The following is a 24,635-nucleotide window of genomic DNA, read 5'->3' as shown; positions in this document are numbered from 1 at the left end:
CACTACACCAGGCTCATACAGAGAGATTCGATTCCAGGCTATTCTCCCTGGATACCGTACACACGATGCAATGGAAGTTCAAAGTTGAAGAACATTGGTTTAGGAATGGGCCTCCAGTGCAAGTGAAAGTCACATTTGACACCCCATGGCGAGAGTCACTGACTGAGACGTACATCTGGAACTTTGAATTACTTTACATTACAAAAGTTTGTGATTTAGTAGTGGCGTTAATTACGGAGGCTTCACTCTCACAATGGAAACCCAGGTCATTTACATTAGAAAGATTGGGAAGCTGAGGCCACGGCTTGTGGAAGTAACTAGCACAGAATACTTTAATTCTTATATAATGTCTTTGTATGCTCAACCGAACATGACAAATCCTGTCAGAGGACTAACAAAGGCGGGGGTGCCATGGCCCTGCCGGATTTAAAATCTATGCTGACAGGTTCTGTCTCTTGACATTAATGGCAAAGGTTCATCAGGGAGAAAGGTCTGTAGGAATGTGGAAAGTTTAGAAAATAATAACGTAAAACACCTGATAAGTTGGCTAAGTAAAGACTTCAGGAGGTTGTTCCAATGTCATTTTCATTCTCTACAGTACTCCAAAGAAGTGAGATTTCGGAACACGCTTTACTGTCAACTGAAAGATGTGCTGGTATGCTAGAATGATGCCCAGACTTGGCTAACTCATCTTTAAGTGGTTTACATGCAACATCTACAAATTCTCACATACAACATACCTGTAATTCTTCCCAGCTTGCCACCAAACAAATGCCCCACCAGCCCACCGACATGAGCGCCGAGGCTGACACCGATGATATGGATTGAGCTCTCTGAGGCGCCCAAAGCCTGGAAATTGAAGATGAGAACATTTATGAAATGACATTTACAACAGGGCGAGTGCAACAGTGGAGAATTGCCTCAAATACATACGTCTTAGCCATGATACTATGGAAGAGGGATCCTAGGGCTGTGGTTCTTAACCTGGGGTCCGGGGACCCCTGGGGTCCCAGAAGTCTACTCAATAGCTCCACGGCTGCTTTTCACAATTAAATAATATTAACAAATTAATAAAGTGTATGTGAATAAAGAAGCATAATGTAAAATTGAAAATTGTAGAACGCTAGGAAGCTAAAAATGAACTCGGTGCCCTCAGATTGATTCTTGGGAGCAGTGCAAACGCAGTAAAGAGAATATAAGATGGACAATGGGTGGCCTCAAGTGAATTTAGAAAAGCCCCAACCATCCTGTCAAAATAGAAATGTTGATTTTAAAAAATATTTATGAATTAAATCAAATATTTTATATTATTATTGATTTTATTCGGTTATTACAACCATGAAAGTACACATCCAGAACATTAGAAACTGCATTAATTTTAAGATAGTTAAACGCACAACATACATAAAAATGCTTAGAAAAAGATTTCACAACCCACAGATGGTGCAGAGACAGAATATAGAGTAAAAAATATCGAATTGCACTAATATTGTGTCAAAAATATCGTGGGTCAGGAATATCAACAGACAATTTCTCTTGGTCAAGAATATTGATTTTAGGTAAATAATATCGATTTAAAAAATGTCGAAGTGTTTAATATTGTTTGCGAAAATAAAGTAGTCCAAATATCGATTTTTCATTAATGTTATGTTAGTATATATTTTGGTGCCGATTCCGATCCTGTAAAACCCGGGTACAAATGGTCGTACGGAGCGTATTCTCCGTACGACTCGTAACCGGAAAATCCACCTTACAAACCAGCAAGTACGATTCGTACAGAAATACCATTTCCGTACGAATCGTAAAAAACACCGTACGGCTAAAAAATACCTATTATTCTGATCCTGGACTGCGCGTACGCGACGTCCGCACGGAGTCAGGCAGCGTTTTATGGACCAGCAAGTACGATTCGTACCTACAGCACTCTGCACGGCTATTTTTTACGGGAGCAAAAAAGTGCCGGAAAAGCTAAGTACGCTGCGATGCACGACAAAAAGGGGGCCCGGTACGCGACGTACATGCCATCAACCACATCATACGTGTCATCATGTACGGTGCGTACCCCAACATTGCATATGTACGGTGCGTACATACGCACTGTTGGGGTACGCACCATACATAGGTCAACAGTGCGTATGTATGGTGCGTATGTACGCACCGTACCCCCCCACCAGCGTATGTCTGCACCGCACCCGCCCACCCGTGTATGTCCGCACCGTACCCCCCCACCCGCGTATGTCCGCACCGTACCCCAGGCGTACCCCAATCCTTGCGTATGTACGGATACATACGCGAGGGTTGGGGTACACCTGGGGTACGGTGCGGACATACGCGGGTACGGTGCGGCCATACGCGGGTGGGGGGGAAGATGGGGGGGCCGTACGACTCGTATCCCGGGCACAAGTGTACCCAGGGTAGGGGTCGTACAAAGTTCGCTCCGTACGGGACGTTTTCCATACGCTTGTGTATTCGGAACGCCGGTACGGATCGGACTTGTGCGCTCGGCTACGTAAAACTGTCCGGGGAAGTCTCGTAGACCTTTTCCCGATACGATTCGTATGTATTTTTCACGTACGAATCGTACATCACCGGTTGTACGGGACTTGTACGATTCGTACGTAAAAAAATACGGATACGAGTCGTAGGGTAATTTTTTTTCACGGATCGGAATCGGCACCTTTATGTGTGTGTTTTTTTGTATAAGAATTGTTTGTATTTTTATTATATGTATTAACATTTTTGTATTTATTAATTTTTTTTATTTGAATGTAGCATTTTTATTTCCGTAGCGGGTTGTGGGTTTATAGGGGAATAGGGTGTGAAGTAATTTATTATATAAAATGTATTGATTATTTTTGGTAGTTATTATTTTTGTTGTTGAAATTTGTGTTTTGATTTCCACAGCGGGTTGTGGGTTTATAGGGGAATAGGGTGGGAAGTAATTTAATTATATAAAATGTATTGATTATGTTTAGTAGTTATCATTTTTCTTTATTTGAAATTTGCTTTTTTAGTTCCATAGTGGGTTGTGGGTTTATAGAGGAATAGGGTGGGAAGTAATTTAATTATATTTATTGAATAATACTTATTTAATAATATTTGTTTAGTTGAGATGTTATAGTGTTAAATGTGTAAATTAATTTATTATTATTTAATAATTAGTTAATTAGTAATTAACGGTTGGTAAATGTGTAATTATTTGAGGTGTGTTTTGTGGTGCTTATAGGTGTAAATGGGTAGGGCGGGAAGTGATTTATTTTTTATTGAAGAATTAATAATTAGTTGGTAATTAATGTAAATGAATTAATTGTTAATTAATATGCTAATTGTATAATTAATTTTAGGTATTTGTTGTGGATAGTATAGTGTTAAAGACTGTACTCAATGAATGTTTATTATCTTTTTTATTAATAATTAATATTTTTAAATTCATTATTAATCATGTTAATTATGGAAACACATTTAAATAAAAATGTTGAAGTCTTTTTGTATTGCTGTGGTGTTCTAGGGTAGGAAATAAAATGAATACATTTAGGTTTTAAATCATTTGTTTGTTAATATTGGATAATTATAAATAAATATTGTTTATAAATGTATTTATTCATTTATTTTATATAATATTTGTACCTTTTTGTTATATGTGATTCATGTTATAATCTGTGTTCTATTTATATGTTTAATATATTTAAGCTTATATTTTTTAGATATTGTTTATTTATTTTTAAGATTATTTAATTTGTTTCCATTGTTTACATTTTATTAGTAATTTTTGTTTCTCTGCTACCGAACACTTTCCCTACTGTTGCACTCACTGGGTTGGGATTAGTAAATTTTACTCCACCGCTATCCAGCGCTTTCCCTACTGTTGCACTCACTGGAGTGGGAATAGTAATTTTTACCCCTCAGCTATAAATAACGTTCCCTACTGTAGCACTCACTGGAGTGGGAATAGTAATTTTTACCCCTCGGCTATCCAGCACTTCCCCAACTGTTGCACTCACTGGAGTGGGAATAGTAATTTTACCCCTCTGCCATCCATCACTTTCCCTATTGTTGCACTCACTGGAGTGGGAATAGTAATTTTACCCCTCCGCTATCCATCACTTTCCCTACTGTTGCTCTCACTGGAGTGGGAATAGTAATTTTACCCCTCCGCTATCCATCACTTTCCCTACTGTTGCTCTCACTGGAGTGGGAATAGTAATTTTACCCCTCTGCTATCCATCACTTTCCCTACTGTTGCTCTCACTGGAGTGGGAATAGTAATTTTACCCCTCTGCTATCCATCACTTTCCCTACTGTTGCACTCACTGGAGTGGGAATAGTAATTTTACCCCTCGGCTATCCATCACTTTCCCTACTGTTGCACTCTCTGGAGTGGGAATAGTAATTTTACCCCTCGGCTATCCATCACTTTCCCTACTGTTGCACTCACTGGAGTGGGAATAGTAAGTTTACCCCTCGGCTATCCAGCACTTCCCAAACTGTTGCACTCACTGGAGTTGGAATAGTAAATTTAATTATTTCGCTATCCAACAATTTCCCTACTGCTGTATTTATTATATTGCAACATGTACGTTTTAGTTCCTTTTAACAGTTTAATGTTTTAATTAATTATAGAATGTTTTAAAAAAAAATTAATTAGTATATATTTTATTTTTATACAATTTAAAAATTAAAGATAATAGTTGATTATTTTAAAGTAAAGATATGTATAAATTATGTTTGTGTGTTTATATTTATTAAGTTAAGTTTATTTTTTATATGTAGTTAAAATGTTTATGAAATGTAATTAATTTTGTTAATGATAATATTAATTTTATATATATTTAATAAATATTTTATTTTAAATCGATTTTTTTAGATCTATATTTTTAACTTCGATATTTTTGATTTAATATTTTTGTACTTACCTGTTTAAGTATAGGGAGTCGATATTTTTGCATTCTATATTTTTTCCGGATATTTTTTACATCAATGTTTTTAGCATTGATATTCTATCAGTGAACACCCCCGGACAAATAAGTAACTGCAAAACAAACGGTATATTTGATATGACATGTATCTTTAATATATTTAATAATTTGTGTAGTTGTTTGATGCGTGCTTGTTTCTGGATTTTTGTGTATTGTTTTGAGGTTCACATGATCCAAATTGCTTAAATCGGGCTACGGCTTCCAGTAGTGGCTCAGTGAGGGGTCCCCAGGTTCTAGTAGTTGCTCAGTGGGGGGTCCCCAGGTTCCAGTAGTGGCTCAGTGAGGGGTCCCCTGGTTCCAGTAGTGGCTCAGTGGGGGGTCCCCAGGTTCCAGTAGTGGCTCAGTGGGGGGTCCCCAGGTTCCAGTAATGGTTCAGTGAGGGGTCCCCAGGTTCCAGTAATGGCTCAGTGGGGGGGTCCCCAGGTTCCAGTAGTGGCTCAGTGGGGGTCCCCAGGTTCCAGTAGTGGCTCAGTGGGGGGTCCCCAGGTTCCAGTAGTGGCTCAGTGGGGGGTCCCCAGGTTCCAGTAATGGCTCAGTGGGGGACCCCAGGTTCCAGTAGTGGCTCAGTGGGGGGTCCCCAGGTTCCAGTAGTGGCTCAGTGGAGGGTCCCCAGGTTCCAGTAATGGCTCAGTGGGGGGTCCTCCGGTTCCAGTAGTGGCTCAGTGGGGGTCCCCAGGTTCCAGTAGTGGCTCAGTGGGGGGTCCTCAGGTTCCAGTAGTGGCTCAGTGGGGGTCCCCAGGTTCCAGTAGTGGCTCAGTGGGGGGTCCCCAGGTTCCAGTAGTGGCTCAGTGGGGGTCCCCAGGTTCCAGTAATGATTAAGTGGGGGCCCTCCGAAGTCAAACGTTTCTGATCCTCTGCTATGGGGTGTTTAGGTTCAGGGACAGAAGGCTTCAGAAGGTCGGAATGAAAACTTGCCATTTGCTCATGTGTGGAGTTAGTGTCAGGATCAGGTTTGTTCTTCAGAGAATCCAGGGATGAATTACTTCCCTCAGCAGCCATTTCTTCTCTGACAAATGTATACGTCTCTGCAGCCTTCCCATTGGACGGCAGAGATGCGCTTAAACGTGTGTGTTTTGATATTGTGAAGAAGCTCTCAAGAGGGAGACAGTTTTACAAGAATGTGTATGTTGGTATTTACATTCCAGAGTCCCAGACTGGAAAGAAGGGAGAGCCGAGCAAAGGATAAAACAGTGGCTTTGTCGCATTCTGTTGGGCCAGGCATCATTGTGCCGCGGTCAGTCTCTTTAGTGGAGGGGGGAGGGGGTACTGCTGGTGGGCCAAGCATTGTTATACTAAAGTAAGTCTCTCCACTGAAAGGGGAGTGTGCCTGGTGGGTCCGGCATCATTGGGCTATGGCAGGTCTCTCTGCTGAGGCGTGTCCCTCTGAGGGGCCAGACATCAGTGTGCTGCAGTCAGTCTCTCCGCTGGAGATGGCGGCTTGACTGGTGGGTCAGGCATCATTGTATTAAGGTAAATCTCTCAGCTGGAGGAGAGTCCCACTGAGGGGGCAGACATCATTGTACTGCTGTCAGTCTCTCCGCTGGAGATGGCGGCTTGACTGGTGGGTCCACATCATTGGGCTAAGGCAGGTCTCTCTGCTGATGAGTGTTCACTGAGGGGTCAGACATCAGTGTGCTGCTGTCAGTCTCTCCGCTGGAGATGGCGGCTTGACTGGTGGGTCAGGCATCATTGGTCTATGGCAGGTCTCTCTGCTGAGGCGTGTCCCACTGAGGGGCCAGACATCAGTGTGCTGCAGTCGGTCTCTCCGCTGGAGATGGCGGCCTGACTGGTGGATCCAGCATCATTGTATTAAGGTAAATCTCTCAGCTGGAGGAGAGTCCCAATGGTGAGTCAGGCATCATTGAGCTAAGGTGGATCTCTCCACTGAAGGGGGGGGTGGGGTGTTGAGTGGTGGGTCCATCCTCACTGTACTGTGCTCAGTCGGTCTCTCTGTTCCGTGAAGGTCTCTTCCAGACCTCTACGACTGATGACGTAAACCTTTACTAATCCGGATCCCTGGTGAATTCATGGAAAAGGCCTGCTTGCTGATTTCCTATCACAGCCTTTCAACTCATTTTCTTGTGGTTTCTCTAACACAGTTTGAACTATTGCTCAAGTGCTCCCAGATTTTGGGATTCTTATTTGACCGGTTTTCCAAGAACGAAAATGCTCAGTCACAGCGTTTCAGAAATATGTGTCAATTGTACTGAAAATGACACTGGACAACCGTTCCATTTCTGAAACAGGTTTCTTAATATTTTAATGATTTTCAGAAGCGTTTTACTAGTAATTCTAAGGTAGAAACTCTTAAAAACCTGCCCATTTAAACAAGCATATGGGTAATTCTCCTGCTGGCAGCCGCCTTGCATTACCTTAGCGCCATGAAACCTTTTTGGTGCACAACTTCTGTGTAACATAACAAAAACATGTGCACAAGTGCAGAAATGCATCAGCTGAACAGAAACAGTAAGCACCTTGTTCTTCACTGGCGGTCGTGTTCTACTTTAAGGGAGTCATCATTAGGCGATCCTTGTTAATTCTTGCTGGGCCACTAACGCTAGTTAATGGCCCTGCCCGATTTACAAAGTTTGTGGTAAGGCTGTGGACCTATTGGATTTTGACACAAACTGAGCCTGCAAAGAATTTGGTAAGAATTAGGAATTACTAGCAGAACAGATCTTAAATTACAGATCATGCGGTTATGACTCAATTCCAAGGGGGGGGGGAAGCTCAGGGTCTCAGATGACTCTGCCCTAACCCGGCTAGGTAGTGTGTTTGTCAAAACTTTCCCCTTGTTCTTTTTCTCGCCTCAGCCTCTCTCTTTGCCAGTCTCTCTCCCTCCTCTTTCTCACCCATGACTCCTTTTCCTCCTCTCTGTCTCTTTTGGTAAAAGTTTTTTTTTTTAAACTTTTATTTTGAAATTATTTGAGCGAACATACAGCAATAAGCAATGTTGCATCAATGGGTATACATTTCAGTCACAAGCAATACAAAGTAGGCAGAAAAAAGACAGAGAACACACAACGGGTATTGACAGTGCGAATCTTTCCAGCAGAGCAGAACCAAACATTAATTCCATGAGTACTATAGTGTTTACCGCTGCCCACACTGCTCCTGGAGGAGCACTACACCAGGCCCCATACGTCCCGACATCAGGTGTCTGGAATATATTATTCACAACGGTGGAATCCCCCGGTATGCAATGTCTCTGGAGCCATATCTCACGGGCAATGTCCCCCCTCAAAAAAGTCTCAGTATTCCATGAAGGAGTCTCTAGTTCATGGTTATGGGGCCGTTCCTCTTCCCTCGGGAGCATCCCCCCCCAACAGGTAGCAGTGCAGTGAAGCCCAGATATCTGCTGGTCGTGATGCTGTTGGCAAGAGTTCAGAGTATGTATTGATTTGTTCCTGACAGTAAGTAAGATCCTGCAACCAATCCTTAAATTTTGGGGACCTACCTCTGCCCCACCGACAAGCAACTCGTCGTTTGGCAAGTAAGAAGGCAAGTGCGATGAATTTGCGGTGTGTAGCTTGTATGGGCTCCACGTATCCCAGGAGGGCAAGGATAGGGGAGGGCTCAATTGCTGAATTAATCATTTTCGAAAGTGCTGTAAATACCTGGTACCAATAGCGGTGTACAGCCGCACACTCCCATGCCAGGTGGAGAAATAGGGGCATGGCACCTGTCGCATCTGTCATCTTCACGCAGTCGATATTTATAAAGCCGGGCAGGAGTGTAGTATAATCTGTGGATGTACTTATAATGTATTATTCGAAACCGACTACTAGAGGAAATACGTTCCGTCTGTTGGAGGCAGAACTCCCACTGTTTGTCCGTCAGTGGGTCCTGAAGTTCTAGGTCCCATCTTGCCCGGGCCGCAAGAGGCTGGGCGACCATGAGCGAGTGGACCGACCTATCTATACATTTTAGAGACTAACTTGGCGGGTGCCTCATCCAGGAGGATGCGTTGTAATGGTGTCACATCCGGTGGCTCCTGCGGCAAGTCAGGCGTTAGCGCCCTAATCCCTTGCCGGAGCCTGAGATACAAAAAAACGTCAAGGGGAGAGGGTTGGATGGCTGCATATAAATGTTCCATAGAGCGGAACTTACCATCATGGTACAAGTCCCCCCATGTCGTGACGTGGATATTGTGTACTAATTTCCGGAACCCCGCCTCCTGCAACAAGGGCATGCCGGGATGATAAACAAGGGGCAAGTGCGGCGCATACAGCATGGCAATCCCTAGTTTGGCCGTTATTCGATTCCATGCAGTCACCGTACTCACCACGGTCGTGGGCGTTGTATCTTTTCCCTGCACTGGGGTATACAAGGCGCCCTCTATGGGGATCGGATGCGCCAGCCAATGTTAAGCCGCTAGCTGGGGCATGTATCGAGGTTGCCGTATCCAGAAATAGGCATAGTGTGCCTGCGCCGCTTGAAAGTACAGCTCAAAACCAGGGACGCCAAACCCGCCTTGATGGTATGGCTTAGTGAGGACCTCCCACTTGAGTCGGGGTGTCTTCCCTCCCCAAGCTAGTCTAATGAGCTCTGATCGTAGGCGTCGAAAGAAGAAACTGCCCGGGTAAAAGGGGATGTTCAAGAAAAGATACAATAGTTGAGGCAATATTACCATTTTAATCAACGACGTCCGTCCAGCCATAGAAAGGGGAAGTGTAATCCACCTAGTAATGCAGTCAGTAATGCGAGTCATTGCCGTGCCATAATTGGCCCGCATTAGTTCCTCTTTGTCTCTTTCTATGTGTATGCCTAAATACTTAAAGTCCCCCTCACACCAGGCAAGAGGGTACTCCAAGTCAAACCGTGCAGTAGAGGTCGTGAGGGGGAAAACCCGTGATTTGCTCCAGTTGATCTGAACTCCGGAGAGCCTGCCAAATCGGATGAATTCCCTAAGGATCGGATCGAGGTTAGCACAGGGGTCCCGTATATACAAAGTAATGTCGTCCGCGTACATAGATATTAATATCTGCCTCTGAAAACACCGCAACGCCTTGTCTCTATGATGTTGTCGTAACTTGGCTGCAAGGGGCTCCATGGCTATCGCGAACAGTAGGGGTGACAGGGGGCAACCCTATCTAGTGCCTCTAGTGATGGGAAATGCCGAGGAAAGTCTGCCATTTAACAGCACCTTGGCTCTAGGAGATGTATATAACAATCTAATTCAGGAGATGAAAATGCCTGGAAACCCCATACGTTCCAGCACCTGGAATACATAATCCCATTCTAACGAGTCAAAGGCCTTCGAGGCGTCGAGGAAGACGGCAGCCATTGGCAGGTCCTCATGTACTGAATTTAGGATCGAGAAGAAAGTGCGCAGGTTATGGGACGTCGCCCTGCCGGGTACAAACCCTGCCTGGTCGGGCAATATCAAGTTAGGGAGTAGCAAGTTAATACGGGTAGCAATTAACTTCGCGAGTATTTTTACATCGCAATTAAGCAATGAAAGGGGTCGATAAGAGTCACACCTATCCGCAGCTTTCCCAGGTTTAAGGAGAGACGTAATGAGGGCCATGCGCATAGAAGGGGGCAAATGGCCCACCTCGAGGGAGTCTTCATAAACCTCACGCAAGACCGGTGCCATAAAATCAATGTAAGTCTTGTAGAATTCTATCGGTATCGAGGCCCGTAGCCTTGCCTGAGCGCATGTGCATAATAGCCTCACGTACCTCATCTAACTCAAAGGGAGAGCTAAGAAATGCTCTATGCGCATCACTGAGCCATCCAAGGGACACATCCTCCAGGTAGTCCTGCAAGTGGAGATCCCCAGACCTGGTCGACGTATACAATTGACGATAGTGCCCCACGAGGGCATTAAGAATTTGCGCGGTGTCTCTATATACTGTACCTTCCACGCCTTTAATTTCCAATATAGTGTTAGGAGGCCGCGTCAACCTTATCGTCGCCGCCAGGGCTTTCCCCGGCCGCTCGCCTTCGCCATAGCGGCGGGCAATCCAGTGTTTACCCCTATATTTTGCTTCCCTAGCTGCCTCGACCGAATATTCCGTCACTTTTTCGCGGATACGTGCCAGCGTAACATCGTCAGGGCTGTGCACTAACGTCGCCTCGAGCGCCTGAAGATCATCCTCCAGCGTGCGCAAGCGTGCTAATATACTCTTCAGTACACCGGACCCCTTGGCGATGCATATGCCCCTTAAAGTCACCTTAAATGCATCCCATATAGTTTCTACAGCGCTCACAGAATCTTTGTTGCGCTTAAAAAAATCCAAACAGTCTTCCCGCAATTCCTCCCGAAACACAGTATCGATCAGCATCGTGGGCTGCAAACGCCAGGCGGTCAGGGGGGGGCCCAAGTCCGCAGCCCGTAGCGTGATGCGTACAGGCGAATGGTCAGAGAACGTTCTTGGAAGATGGTGCGCTCGATTGAGCGCCGTATAAAAGTGAGGAGATATAAGAACATAGTCAAGCCGGGCCCATGATCGTGCTTGCGCCGTGAAATGTGTGCCTTCCCGATCGTCAGCATGGAGGGATCTCCATGCGTCAATCAAGTTATGCTCAGTTAGTGTCTCCAGCAACGTCGCCCGAGCTTTGGTATAATGGTGTGGGGCCGAGTGTGACCGGTCCCTAGATGGATCAAGCGTAGTATTGAAATCCCCTCCCCAGATGAGGCGCTGCGTGCCCACGCCTATGATAGCCGCACTGAGATCTGTAAAGAAATGCGGGTCGTCTGTGTTGGGGCCAAAGCAGCAGACCAGAGTAACTGCCACATGTCCTAGCCTACCCCACATCAAACAATACCTTCCCTGGGCGTCGCTTTTTGTGCCGGCCATAGTGAAGGGCGTCCCGTTTTTCACCAGTATTGCCGTTCCCCTAGAGTATGAAGAGTAGGAGGAAAATACTGCGTATTTCGCCCATCTACTGGCAAAAGTGTGAGTAGCTTGCGGTCTAAAATGAGTCTCCTAGATAAAGGCTATGTGAATTGCATGGCGGTCAAGATAAGAGAGGATCTGTCTCTTTTTCCTCGGGTCTCCCAGGCCTCTAACGTTCCATGTTAATACATTTAAGTCAGTGTCTACCCTAGCTATGGTGAGAGTGGGAAGGAGTACAGCGCAGCAGCGAAGAAATTGCCCAATCCCTCCCTGGAATGTCCATGCTCGATATCTGTGTTACCCATTCGTTACAGTAGTAACGCACTGTGTGTCCTGCCGCCTTGGAAACGTGACTTTCACAACTTATGTGGCTGATTGCGTGTACCATATGCACCATAAGGGGCCCTCCTAGCACTTCTCCATCATGCATTCCCGCAAAATCCGAAAGTAGCATCCCTGTAGTAGCAGTCGCGCCCAACATCGCAAAAACAATTTCAAACCGTCTCATTCCCCCCCACCTCAACCAAAACATCCCCAACGTGCTTCGTATGCTCAGCTCCACAGCAAATCCTCCTGGTAATGAAAGACGAGCAATCCCACCCAGTGCAGAAGATGGGGCCTCCCCTACCCACCCCGTGACTATACCCAGGCCTATCCACCGCCCCCAGAATGCCAGAGTCGTAGCCTCGGTTGGGCCCAGACCTCGCCCCTGTTCTCCCTTCCCCGTCCCATCAATGAACACCTTCATCCCATCGCAGCCGTAGTACGTACTATCAAGCAGTTCCCGCAGCATATGTCTCAAGCAATGCACACCTATCTGCCTGGGTACAGTGGCCCTGGAAGTAATGAAGGTAACGGTGGAGACCAGAGTCACCAGGAAAACACCTACCCCCCCCCCCCCACCCACTGAAGCATCCCCAACTTGCCAGTATCCCCTCCCCACCCCCCTCCCAAAATGCCCAACATCCAGCCTTACAAGAGCAACATTGTCAATATGGTCATTGGGGTACACCCCATGGGATTCATCCAGAGTGCGCCCGTATCCACCCCCCGCTTCCTACCCCTCATCACAATCAAGGGAAGAAAGAAAAAAGGGGGGGGGGTGGTGCCTGGAATACATTACCAACCACTGTCCTATATCCGACTATGGTGTGCTCGTACAGTCCGGTGCCATCACATTCATGTGCCCACCCGGTGGGCCCCCGTTGCACCAGTAGTTCAGCAGTGCTCAAGTTCGGAGACCATACAACAGAAAGCCGTGGCCTTGTAACTAGTGTTCATCCTCGAGCTCGTCCTCATCACCGACGTGGCGCTCAGCCCGCACAGTCTTTAGAGCCTTCAAAAAATCCTCCACTTGTTGCGGATTTGTGAAGAAGTGCTGCTTTGCTTGGTGGGTGACTCTCAATTTTGCCGGATACAGCAATGCATAATCAATTTGCAGGGCACGCAATTTCTTTTTAACCTCGAGGAATTTACGCCGTTGCTCCTGAACGACAGGCGTGAAGTCTGGGTAGACAGTAAAGCGGACACCATCACACGAGAGTGTTTGGTGCGTGCGCGCAGCCCGCAACGCAGCATCCCGATCTCGGTAATTCAAGAGCCGTGCAATGATGGGCCGCGGTGGAGCTCCGGGTTTGGGCCGCGGCCCAAGAGAGCGGTGTGCTCTCTCGACGATAAATTGCTTAGAAAACGCTTCAGACCCAAAGGAGGCAAGGAGTATCTTCTCCACATATTCTTCCATTCGCCCCGTATTGGTGGATTCTGGCACACCAACCACCCGAATGTTGTTGCGGCGGCTGCGGGCTTCCAACTCCTCATTCTTCGCAGCGATAACTCTTAAGACATTGTCCATTCGCGAAATCTGCGTGATGTGCGAGGCTGCGGTGTCGTCATGATCAGATATTCGCCTCTCTGCCTCCGTTATGCATTCTTCATGCACATCCATTTTATGTGCGAAGGCGTCCATTCTCGACGATAGCCGGTCAACTTTATCCACTATGGTAGCAAAGCCTTGCCTCATTTCCTGCATCATCTGTTGTAAGTCCGTTGCTTGGGAGCCTGAACTCGCGTCAGCCGCACGTAGGCCGTGGGAGCTCCCCGCATCTTGTGCACTCCTCACTCCTTTTTTTGCCGCTGGGGCCTCAAACATAAGTTTAGGCTGCTGACTGTCTTGTTTACCCATCGCGGCCGTCGCACACGGACCCGTAGCAGCCAGCAAGGGGCGGACTCCGCGTTCCTCTCGGGTGTGGAAGGAGGCAGAGGTCCCGGCCGCAGCTCGATGTGACCGTAGCAACGAGTATTAAGTTAAGGGATGGACTGTACCGGCACTTCCAGGCAGAGACTGCAAGCAGGGAGGGAGGCCTCCGTCGCGGTCGTCCACAGCGGAGCGCCAGCCGTCCCAGATCATAGGCATCAGTAGGAAGCTCGATGACAAACCTTGGCCTTGCAGTGAGCGCCCCTCCTCTGCCACCACGTTAAGTACGCCAGTAAGGCAGCAGGGGGTATGCCCGAGTCTCCAGGCTGGGGGGGGGGGAACCCCGCACCCTCACATAGTATCCCCTTCACTCCAGCAGATATTAAGCAAGGGGACCGGTGGCGCACAGCAGCCCACGGCGATGGAGGGAAAGGGGCCAGAGCCGCCTGGGCACGCGAGCAGGAGATGCGCCAAGGTACGTGAATGTCACCTCAAGTAGAAATTCTCAGAGTAGGGGGGGCCCCAGAAGTCCGCGCCTGCCACCGGGGTGCTGCTCCACTGTCCGGTGTCTCCCTGTGGGCGGGTTCTCTCACCAACACCTCTGAGTCCCGCAGCGGGAGGGCGCACCAGGTCACAGCCGTTCAAATGGTGCCCCCGCTGCACAGGACTCTCGCGCCATGCTATCTCCCAGGCTCAGGCGTAACCGCCAAAAACAGTAGCTCCTCGTGACAGTGGGTCCCCGGAGGCACAATAAGCGGAGGCCAACGCCGCCTACTCTGTCACCTGTTTGCCCATGCACCCGTGCACTCAGCCTGTCTCCGTAGGCACGGGGGGGGGGGGAGCATCCCCAAAATCACCAGACCTCAGGAGTTCAACAACACTCGCCTCTTCGCACCATAGCGTTTGGCCGATCTCTCCCGTAGATGGCACCTCTCACCTCAGATCGGCCTCAGAAGTCAAGCGGCACCCGCCTCCTCGCACCCCGGCGTTCGGCAGATCTCCCCCGCAGACGGCACCTCTCACCGGAGACCGCAGGCTGCTCCGCCGCTCGGCTCACAGTGAGGTCGCTCCCATCGGGGTGGGGGGAAGTATCCAGCAGTGTCCTGTATCCGCACAGTGCCCCCCTCGTCCCGCAGTCAGCCCATCAAGTGAACAGGGCGCCTCAGCAGCTGGTCTCCGTCAGGGCCCACTCACCGCGTGGTGCGCATCGGTCCAGCGTAGGTCGCTCAGCGGGCAGGATGCTCCACCGCCATTCAGCTCCGCTCCCGTTCCAGCATATGCCGTCACTAACTTCGGCGCAGCAGGTCGTACTGCCACCAAACTTTCGCCAAGGCTGCAGGATAGTACAAGCGGCATCCGGGTGTAGGTTTCGTCGGAGGATCAGCGATTTAAACAGGATAAATGAAGGATTTCCTGTCCAGGCAGCAGGAGCCTCACACCAGTGCGGCCATTCTGCTTGCGCGCCCTCTAGCGCCCCCCCTCTTTTGGTAAAAGTTTAATGATAAGATGAAGAGGTTCAAAGCAAACACAAGGAAATGATGGACAGAGTGCGGAAACTTTTCAGACACTCACCCCCAGTCACAGATCTGGGTTAAAACCATCATTGTTCTTTAGCTCAGTTTGCACCAAAGTTCAGATCCAGCCATATGCAGATCAGTCTTGACCCTGTGTCTCATGGGAACAGTCCAGACCGAACTGCCAGGCCAGGTCTTCCCTGAACTAGAAACAAGCATCCTGGGACCAGTTTTGGGGTAACACACTTCATGAGCCAGGCTAGCTTGAATCCAGTGGTGCAGTGAGCAAGTGACCCACTTCTGGGCATACCCTGGGCATACCCAGCCAACTTATGGTGAAGTGAGCTAAAGAAAGATGATGGATTCAACCTGTGCCTGGGCAAGCTTCAGCGATCCGTCCACCATCTCCTTGTGTTTGCTTTGTTTGTCCTAAGTTGGCAGGGTATGCCAGACATGGGGCTTAGAGGAAGAGTCTTAGAGGAAGAGGCTCACCCATCCCTCCTGTAGACACTTCACTCATGAGGCGCTGGTCTTCACGAGCTGAAGACACCGGCATGGGGTGCAAACAACGACGACAATGCTAAAATAAACAATCTATCTACGCAACAATTTAACACAACACCACCATGAAATATAGGAGCATGCAATAAACAGTCTTTCATATAAACACTGCTCTATTTGTCAATGTCCATCCAGCAGAGCACCCAGCCTACCCGACAGCCCTACCCCAGTCCAAGGCTTGGAAATACCCTCTCCACTTCCAAAGTAAGACCCATTCCAGTCTGCAGCACGTGCCTTTTCTCACCTCCTTGCTCAACTTCCGGTTCCAAGATTCTCATACTTCTTATCATGGGCACGACATATACTGAACGTTTTTTTGGTTGCAGGTTTATATAGCGCAAACTCGACTGGAAGGTATTAGAGCGCTTTACATGAGCACTAGTTACACAAGGAGACATTAATTTTTGGTAGGCAAGGGAAATTAAGTGATTTGCCCAGAATCACAAGATGTTGAGGCGACGCCGAGATTCAAACCTGGGGACATATTTACAAGGGGATTGTGCCACCAGAACGTCACTTTTTATGACGTTCCTGTGGCGCAATGCCCTGCATCATATTTACAAAGTTGCATTAAGTAACCACGGGCGGAGCTGGCTCAGTGCAACTATGTGGAGGTCCACAGAGTTGAGGGAAAACTACATGGAACTCCACTCCGCTCCGCCACCGCCTCCTCCCCTCTAATAAAATAATACTTACAACCTATACTTACAACCTAATTTAAAAGAAATAAAGTCACTTACCTGTATTGTGGCGTCGCCGGGCTGCTGCCCTCCTCCTCCTCGCCGGTCATCTTGCACGAACTGTGCGTGTGCGCGAATGCGCTTTTCTCACAAGACGTCTTGTGAGTAATTTGCATGCGCAGTTCGTGCAAGATGTACGGCGAGGAGGAGGAGGGCAGCAGCCCGGGGACGCCACAATACAGGTATGTGACTTTATGTCTTTTAAATTAGGTTGTAAGTATTATTTTATTAGGGGGAGTTGAGGCGGGCAGCCAATTTAGCGGGGGTGGGGGGCTGGCTAACTCTGTAGTCCGTACTCTGAGTTTTGCCCTACTCCGCTTTCTCAGCGGAGCACGGAGTAGGGAAGTAGGGAAATCTCTGCACACGCCGCTGTGAGAGCGGAGTTCTCCGCCTACCCTTAGCGTTAAGCCACTGTGTGTGGCTTACCGCTGCTTTGTAAATATCATCCTTTCACACAGTCTTCTGTGTGAAAGCGGCGTGCAATGGGTGTTGCTGTGGGCGTCCCGCCGCAACAATCATTGCTTTTTGATGCTGCCCCAGATTTACAAGGATCTGTAAATCCGAGGCAGCGTCAAAAACTAACGCCATGCAAAAGCAGGCATTAGATTGGCCAACGAGGAGAAATACTTTTATTTGTCCTCGTTTTTGCTTTTTCAATGTGTGCTGATATCCCTTCCTGCATATAAACAATGATTAAATAATGGTGATTTGCTACTTCTATGTGCACTGCATTCCGCAGCACACATAGAAGAGGCAAATCACCACTATTGATTGTCTGTGTTGGCGCTAGGCAACTTTTTTTAGCACTAGTGCAAGGGCAAACACAGGGGGGCATCACATTGTAAATACGGCACCTTCCTGCGTTTTTTAAATAATGCAGCGCGGCGCGGAGTCATTTCCTTGTAGACATGCCCCCCGGTTCCCCAGTTCCAAAGTTGGCAGTTCTGGCCTTTACGCCACAACCATTCTTCACCTACACACTTTCCAACAAAAATGCACTGCATTGAGGTCCTCCACGCAAGCAGGGGCGTATATTCAGGTGGGGTTACAACACCCCCCCAATCTGGGGCGTAGCTTATTCAATAATGTTAGGGGGGTGTGGGTCTAAGATTTCCCAACAAGCGACATGGGGAGGGTGAAGTTAGGGAAATCAAAACAGAACAGGGTATATAGTACACGCACTGCGTAATAGTGATTTAGTTGTTAATTGGTTGTTTCGTGCTCCAAGGTCTCGCTTTCCGAAAATAAGTGAGTAGAAACGTAAAGAATGCACTCCCCAAAACATGGGGTGTGTCCCTCGGGCACAGATGTAGTCCTCTCAATGAGGTTTCAAATGTTGTTCAAATGAGTAGAGTTAAACTTTCATCAATTTGAAGAAACTTTATTCGTCGTTTTTGGTGGCGTTCATTTCAAACACGTCACAATAAACACTGACATAGGTTACGTATTCCCAATGCATTTCGGCGTGAGCCTTCATCAGGGGAGATCTACAAATGGTAAAGAGGATGGGTGAATGTGGGATCCATAGATGGCGTAGCGTATATTTACATAAAACGTTGTTGGTTAAATAAACAGAAAAAATGGAAAAAAAGGTGAAAGGAAGCGGGTTAGTCGGAGTGAAAAAAGGTCAAACGGATGTGGGTGACTCGTTTATAAAAAGTGAAACATCGTGTATGTATAGTTCAGTCGAAATAAGATGTCTAGTGCTTTTAGTAAAAAAATATCCCTAAAGGATACCCAAGGAATGGTTACGAGCGGTAGGAAACTACCGTGAAGTGTGCGAGTAGGAAGTGCAAGTAAGGACGTGTAAGATGTTCTTACCGGGAGCTTAACGCCTCATCGTGTCGTCCGTATGATCCGTGTGTGGCTGTTCGCGTCTGTAATCGTTTTAGGACGAGTTTAAGTGTTGAGAAAGGGGCGTTGAAAGTGTGTCACGTGTCAGGTAGCAGTGTGTATGAACATAGGACTAAAGGATTGTGAACGTGAAAATGGTAGAAGGACTAGTGTGCCGAGACTACCCTATTTGTCATTATTAACGTGTACTGCGTGAAATGAGGATTTATAAAAGAAACGTGAGGTAATCACAAAGCGGTGATGAGTGTTGTTTAAGGGAACAGTTAAGAGCAGATCAGTCATAAACAAAAGTTGGTAATAAGTCAGTGTGAATCAGAGATATATTGTACGATAGTTGACAGGTGATATATATAACCAGATTAAAAATGTTAATAAATCAATGATTAAACATATTCACAATTCATATGGCAATGCAGGTATGACAAATAAGCACTTAAATAAGTAATTACAAATAACATGAAAATTCAGTACGATCATTCAAGCCGTTCGGCTTCATCGAGTTCAAAAAATAAATCCAATGATTTTCTCTTTGCAGCATGAAGTTGCGATTGTCTCTCCCTTCTTGCTTTGTTACTGTTTCCAGGACACAAAATTTTAATTGGCTAACGTTGTGGCCAACTTCCAAAAAATGTTGAGCAACTGATGATTTTTGTTGTTTAGTCCTAATGTTGGATTTATGCTCGTTGAGTCTTATTTTCATTTTTCTTTCGGTTTGTCCAACATAAATTTTGCCACAAGGGCATTTAAGCATGTAGATGACATTAGATGTATCACAGGTTGCCGTTGTTTTCAATTTGATTTTATGTCCTCTCATAGGGTGTGTGATGTAATCACCTTTAATGATGTTATTACAGTTGTTACAATTCAAACAAGGGATAGTTCCTTTGAATGGGAGTGTTGTAAGAGGTAGTTGTTGTTTCAAAAGTTCACCTATATTCTTGTTACGTGTGTAGGCGAAAATTGGTTCCTCATCAAAAATGTGGTTGAAGTCCTGTTCTAATCTGAGCAATTGCCAATGCTTTTTGATTATTCGTCTGTAGCTTGTACTCATGGTCGAATATTTGGAAACTATCGTAACTTGATTGGTTTGGGTAGTGTAGTAAGAAGTTGATTCCGGTTTTTAGATTCAGATCTTTCTTTCGCTTTTAGTAGTACCTGATCAGGGTAACCACGAATTTTGAATCTTTGTGTGAGAGTGTTCAGTTGATCCAACGATTTTTCTTGATTTGATACGATTCTTTTTACTCTAAGCATTTGGGAGTATGGAAGAGTGGTGGCGGGTGAAAACTTTGATAGTGGAGGGTATTGTTCCTGTCTGTGTTTTTTCTATATAGGTCAGTCTCAAATCCCGTAGGTGTTTTAATAATGGTAACGTCCAGGAAGTTGATGATATCTGAATTGATGTTGAAAGTGAATTGTAATCGTTGATCTATTTGGTTGAGGTTGTCAAGGTGATCCTTAAGAGCATGATCCGAACCTTTCCATATGATGAAAATATCATCAATGAATCTGAGATATAGTTTTAAATTGCTGATCCAAGTAGATGAACTTAAGATGTGATCTTCCTCGAATTGATTCATGAAAATATTGGCATACGCTGGAGCAGCGCAATTTCCCATAGATGTGCCAGTTAGCTGTTGATACCATTCATTATTGTGTACAAAATAGCTGTGGAAGAGGGTGAATTGCATTAGTTCCATCAAAAAAACCTGTAAGTTATGTGGGTGTTTGGAGTGTAGCAATGCCTGTTCAACCGCCTCTAAACCCATTTGATGAGGGATGGAGGTGTATAGGGAATTAACGTCCACTGTACATAAAATAACGTGTTCATCTTCTGATATGGATACTTGGTTAAGTTTGATTAAGAAATCAGTGGTATCTTTCAAGAATGATTTCATAGAGCTGACACTGGGTTGAAGATGGCGGTCTAAAAATTTGCCAACTGGTTCATGAAGACTACCACGTGTTGAAACAATCGGTCGACAGGGAGGTTTGGTGGGATGCTTGTGGATTTTGGGTACCATGAAGTTAGGGAAATTACAGGAATGAGTTTGGAACTTGGAAAAGTAAGGAATACTTGTGGTACCAATAATCTATATATAGAATCACCCACTGGCAACAGCAACAAGAAAGCACACCCATAAGTGATAACATGTTGAATAATAAACAAATGCCTTCCATTCAATACACCAAGCATATGACAGTGTTTTGTGCTTTTTGCACTATTTGTTTAGCGCAAAATGTGTCCGCGTGTCAAAAAATGACAAGTGGATGTATTTTTGCTAAAATTTCTCAAAAATGTCACATAATTATGCAAAAGCAAACTATGTCAATTTCGCACCCCCTAATTTTGAGATACACAGAGGTGCTCTACCAATGTACATAAAATCCATGCTGGAGAAGCCATTAACAGAGCTATTTGTGACTGACAAACTAAAGTTTGGACACATTTTGCGCTAACAAAATAGTGCAAAAACCACAAAACACTGTCATTTGCTTGGCTTATTGTATGGACTGGTATTTGCTTATTCAACTATGTGTTGCAGCATACAGTTGTAAAGCTTGATTCTTCAGTTCATAAAAACCATTACAATCAGATAAAATCAAACAAAATCTGTTAAGTATTTAAAGTGTCTCGTGCAATGAGCCGGTGTCCAAATAAAGTGAGTAATCAGTGCATTACAGAACAATTGAGGGGTAAGATGATTGAGCCAGCCTCCAAGTGCCTACCCAGGCCTGCTGAGTAGCGTCCATAGCTAACCGAGGAGCATTGAGTACCTATGGCCCCCTGGTTCTCTCGTCCGGGACGTCTTGGGCATCCCGATTTACTTTTCATTTTTTCCCTTGCCGGTGGTCACCCACAGTGGGTGGGGTCAGCCGCTGCTTGAGTATTTTGACGAACTTGGCACATCTCGCCACTGCCCAAAGAGCAATGTTCTTAAAACAAATTGAGGATGCTTCCTGTCATGTAAACACCTCTCTGGCCAGGAAGACTGGTCAGATCAGTAACTTCCTCTCAATCAATCAGTCAATCAGGGGTTTGTATAGCGTGCTACTCACCCGTGAGGGTCTCAAGGCACTGGGGTGGGGGTGGAGGGGTGAGCAGCTCCAGCTCAGCCGAAGAGCCAGGTCTTGAGGTCCTTCCTGAATGTGGGCAGGGTCGGGGAGCGTCTGATGTTCAGAGGGAGCTCGTTCCAGGTTCTGGCTGCGATGTAGGAGAAAGCTCTCCCACCAGTTCTATTTCTGCAGATGCGGGGGACCTCTGCCAGGGCGAGGTCCGCAGAGCGAAGGCTCCTCTTGGGTACGTGGAAGGATACTCTCTCGTTGAGGTATTTGGGTCTGACGTTGTTGAGGGATTTGTAGGCGTGGGTGAGGAGTTTGAAGGTGACCCTCTTCTCGACGGAGAGCCAGTGGAGGGCTCGTAAGTGTTGGGTCATGTGTTCGTGATGCGGTGTTCCGAGGACGAATCTGGAGTTTGCGTAGGAGCGTTCTGTTGATTATGGCGTAGAGGGCGTTGCCATAGTCCAGTCTGCTGGTTATGAGTGCGTCGGTGACGGTCCTTCTGCACTCGAGGGGGATCCATTTGAAGGTCTTACAGAGGATGCGCAGGCAGTTGAAACAGGAGGAGGCGACGGCGTTGACCTGGCGGTTCATGGAGAGGGAGGAGTCAAGGATGATGCCAAGGTTCCGAGCGTGGTCTGTAGGGGTGGGAGGGGGCCTGAGGGTGGGAGCCACCAGGTGTTGTCCCAGGTGGAGGTGCAGGGTCCGAGGATGAGGACCTCGGTCTTCTCTGCATTGAGCTTCAGGCAGCGGTCTTTCATCCATGCCGCCACATTTTCCATTCCTTCCTGGAAGCAGAGTCTGGTGTCTTTGGGATTCTTCGTGAGTGAGAGGATGAGCTGGGCATCGTTGCCGTAGGATACGATGCTGAGTCCATGCTGTCTGACGATGGCGGCAAGGGGGGCCATGTAGATGTTGAAGAACGTGGGGCTGAGTGATGACCCCTAGGGTACTCCACAGTTGATTTCCGAGGGTTCGGAGAGGAAAGGAGGAAGTTGAATCCTCTGGGTTCTGCCGGAGAGGAAGGATTGGATCCAGTCGAGGGCGGCTCCTTGTAACCCCGCGTCGTGAAGTCTGGATGCGAACGTGCGAGGTGAAATGGTGTTGAAGGCTGCAGTGTGTCCCTGGTCTGGTAGTATGCAGATGTCAGTGGCGGCGAGGAGGGCAGTCTCGGTGCTGTGGTTGCTACGGAATCCATAATGAGAGGTGTCTAGGATGGAGTTTTCTTAAATGAAGGTGGTCAGCTAGGCGTTTACGAGTCTCTCGGTGACATTGGCGCAAAGGCGAGAGGAGAGATGGGCCGGTAGTTCTTCTGGTCTGCAGGGTCGGCCGTTGGTTTCTTGAGAAGTTTCACCTCAGGCCCGTTTCCAGTCGTCTTGGCAGATGCCGGATCTGAGGGAGGCGTTGATGGTCCGTCCTAGTTCAGGTGTGATGGTGGTTGCAGCCCTGTGGAATATGTGCGGTGGGTAGTGTTCCGTTGGGGCTCCTGAGTGGGTTTTCTCCATGGTCGCGGTGACGAGTTCGATGGTGGCGGGAACCCAGGTCGAGATGGTCGGCTTATCAGCGGTGGTGGGTAGGGGGGTGGTGTCCAGCGTACGTTTGCTTAAGTTGTTGTAGAGGACCTTGATCCTCCGGTGGAAGTAGGAGTTGAGCTTGTCGCAGAGTTCCTGGGAGGGTGTGACATCCGTGGCTTCGCTGGTGTGTTTTGCAAACAGCTGTATGACGTTGAACAGTTCTTTGGCATTGGTCGCGTTCGTCTGGACTTTGTCTCTTATGAAGGTCTGTTTGGTGTCTCTTATGTGCTGGTGGTATTCCTTCAGGGCGCTCCTGTGGTTGTTCCGTGCTTCCAAGGTCTTCCGGTTTCGTCAGGTCTTCTCTAGGCATCTGCTGGAGTGTCTAGCTTCTTGAAGTTCTGTGGTAAACCAGGCGGCCTTCAGAGGGCGTTGTCTGGTGGGGTGGCGCGAGCTTGTCGGCGCAGCAGGAGATCCAGCGGTGAAATTCCATGGATGCGGAGTTGGTGTAAATCGTGGCACCGGGGGTGTTTTGCAGAAGGGTGGTGTTGAGGTGTTCCTCTGTGACCTTGCTCCAGTTCTGTCGTGGCGGGCACGGGGCGGGCTTGGGTGCAGTGGTGGTGTTGAAGGTGAACCGGACGCAGTGGTGGTCCATCCATAGGGGCTGGGTGGTGTGGCTGAAGCGGATGTTTGCTCCTCCTGTGAAGATGGGGTCGAGGGTGTGACCTGCTCTGTGGGTGGGCCTGTTGACCTGCTGCTTCAGTCCTAGAGTGGTGGAGTCGGGGTCGTTGCCATTGTCGAGGTGGAAGTTCAGCTCCCCGAGTAGAATGTAGTCCGTGGAGGTGATGGCGTGGGGTGCGGCGATGGTATTAGCAGGCTGGGTGTGGGGTCCTGACGGTCTGTAGACGAGGGTGGCGTGAAGCGTCGTCCTGGGGCTGGTCTGGATCAGGAAGTGGAGGTGTTCTGTGTTGCAGTGGGGGTCACTCGTGCTGGAAGTGGAGAGTCAGAGGGGGGCCTTGTGTGCGATGGCAAGACCTCCTCCTGGGCGGTGTGGGTGGTCCTTTCTCTGTATCTTGCAGCAATCGGGGATGGCAGTGGCCGGAGGTGGCGTTGGTCCAGATGTCCATGAAGAATGTGACGTCGGGCGAGAGGGGTCGCGTTCCCCATTGTTTTAAATAAGCCCCCAGAGGCCGAGGCGTCCCATGTGGCACTCTGGGGAGTTGACAGCTGGGGGCTGCGTGGGCCCCAAGGTCCAAAATTGCGGGTGCTGCCCCAGAGTCCTCTGTGGTCTGGGAGGGGTCTGGGGTCATGGGTGGCAGGGGCCGTCCATGTGGCGCTCCAGTGTATTTTTAAATAAAACCCCCCCGGAGCACGCCGAGG

At 47.6% G+C, this 24,635-nt stretch overlaps 1 protein-coding gene across 1 annotated transcript in view; it reads right to left on the bottom strand.

The window, feature by feature from the left end:
- The window catches only part of PLA1A (phospholipase A1 member A), a 307,295-nt gene that overhangs the window by 139,855 nt on the left and 142,805 nt on the right, over positions 1-24,635 (bottom strand). The window contains exon 4 of the mRNA XM_085620724.1: positions 741-849. Coding sequence (XP_085476850.1) covers positions 741-849 — 109 coding nt within the window. The remainder of the gene's footprint in view (positions 1-740; positions 850-24,635) is intronic.

This window comes from Triturus cristatus, chromosome 8, assembly GCF_964204655.1.
Source record: "Triturus cristatus chromosome 8, aTriCri1.1, whole genome shotgun sequence".
Lineage (NCBI taxonomy): Eukaryota > Metazoa > Chordata > Amphibia > Caudata > Salamandridae > Triturus > Triturus cristatus.
Note: the sequence above shows the minus strand (reverse complement) of the source record. Positions and strands in the feature narration are given on the sequence as shown.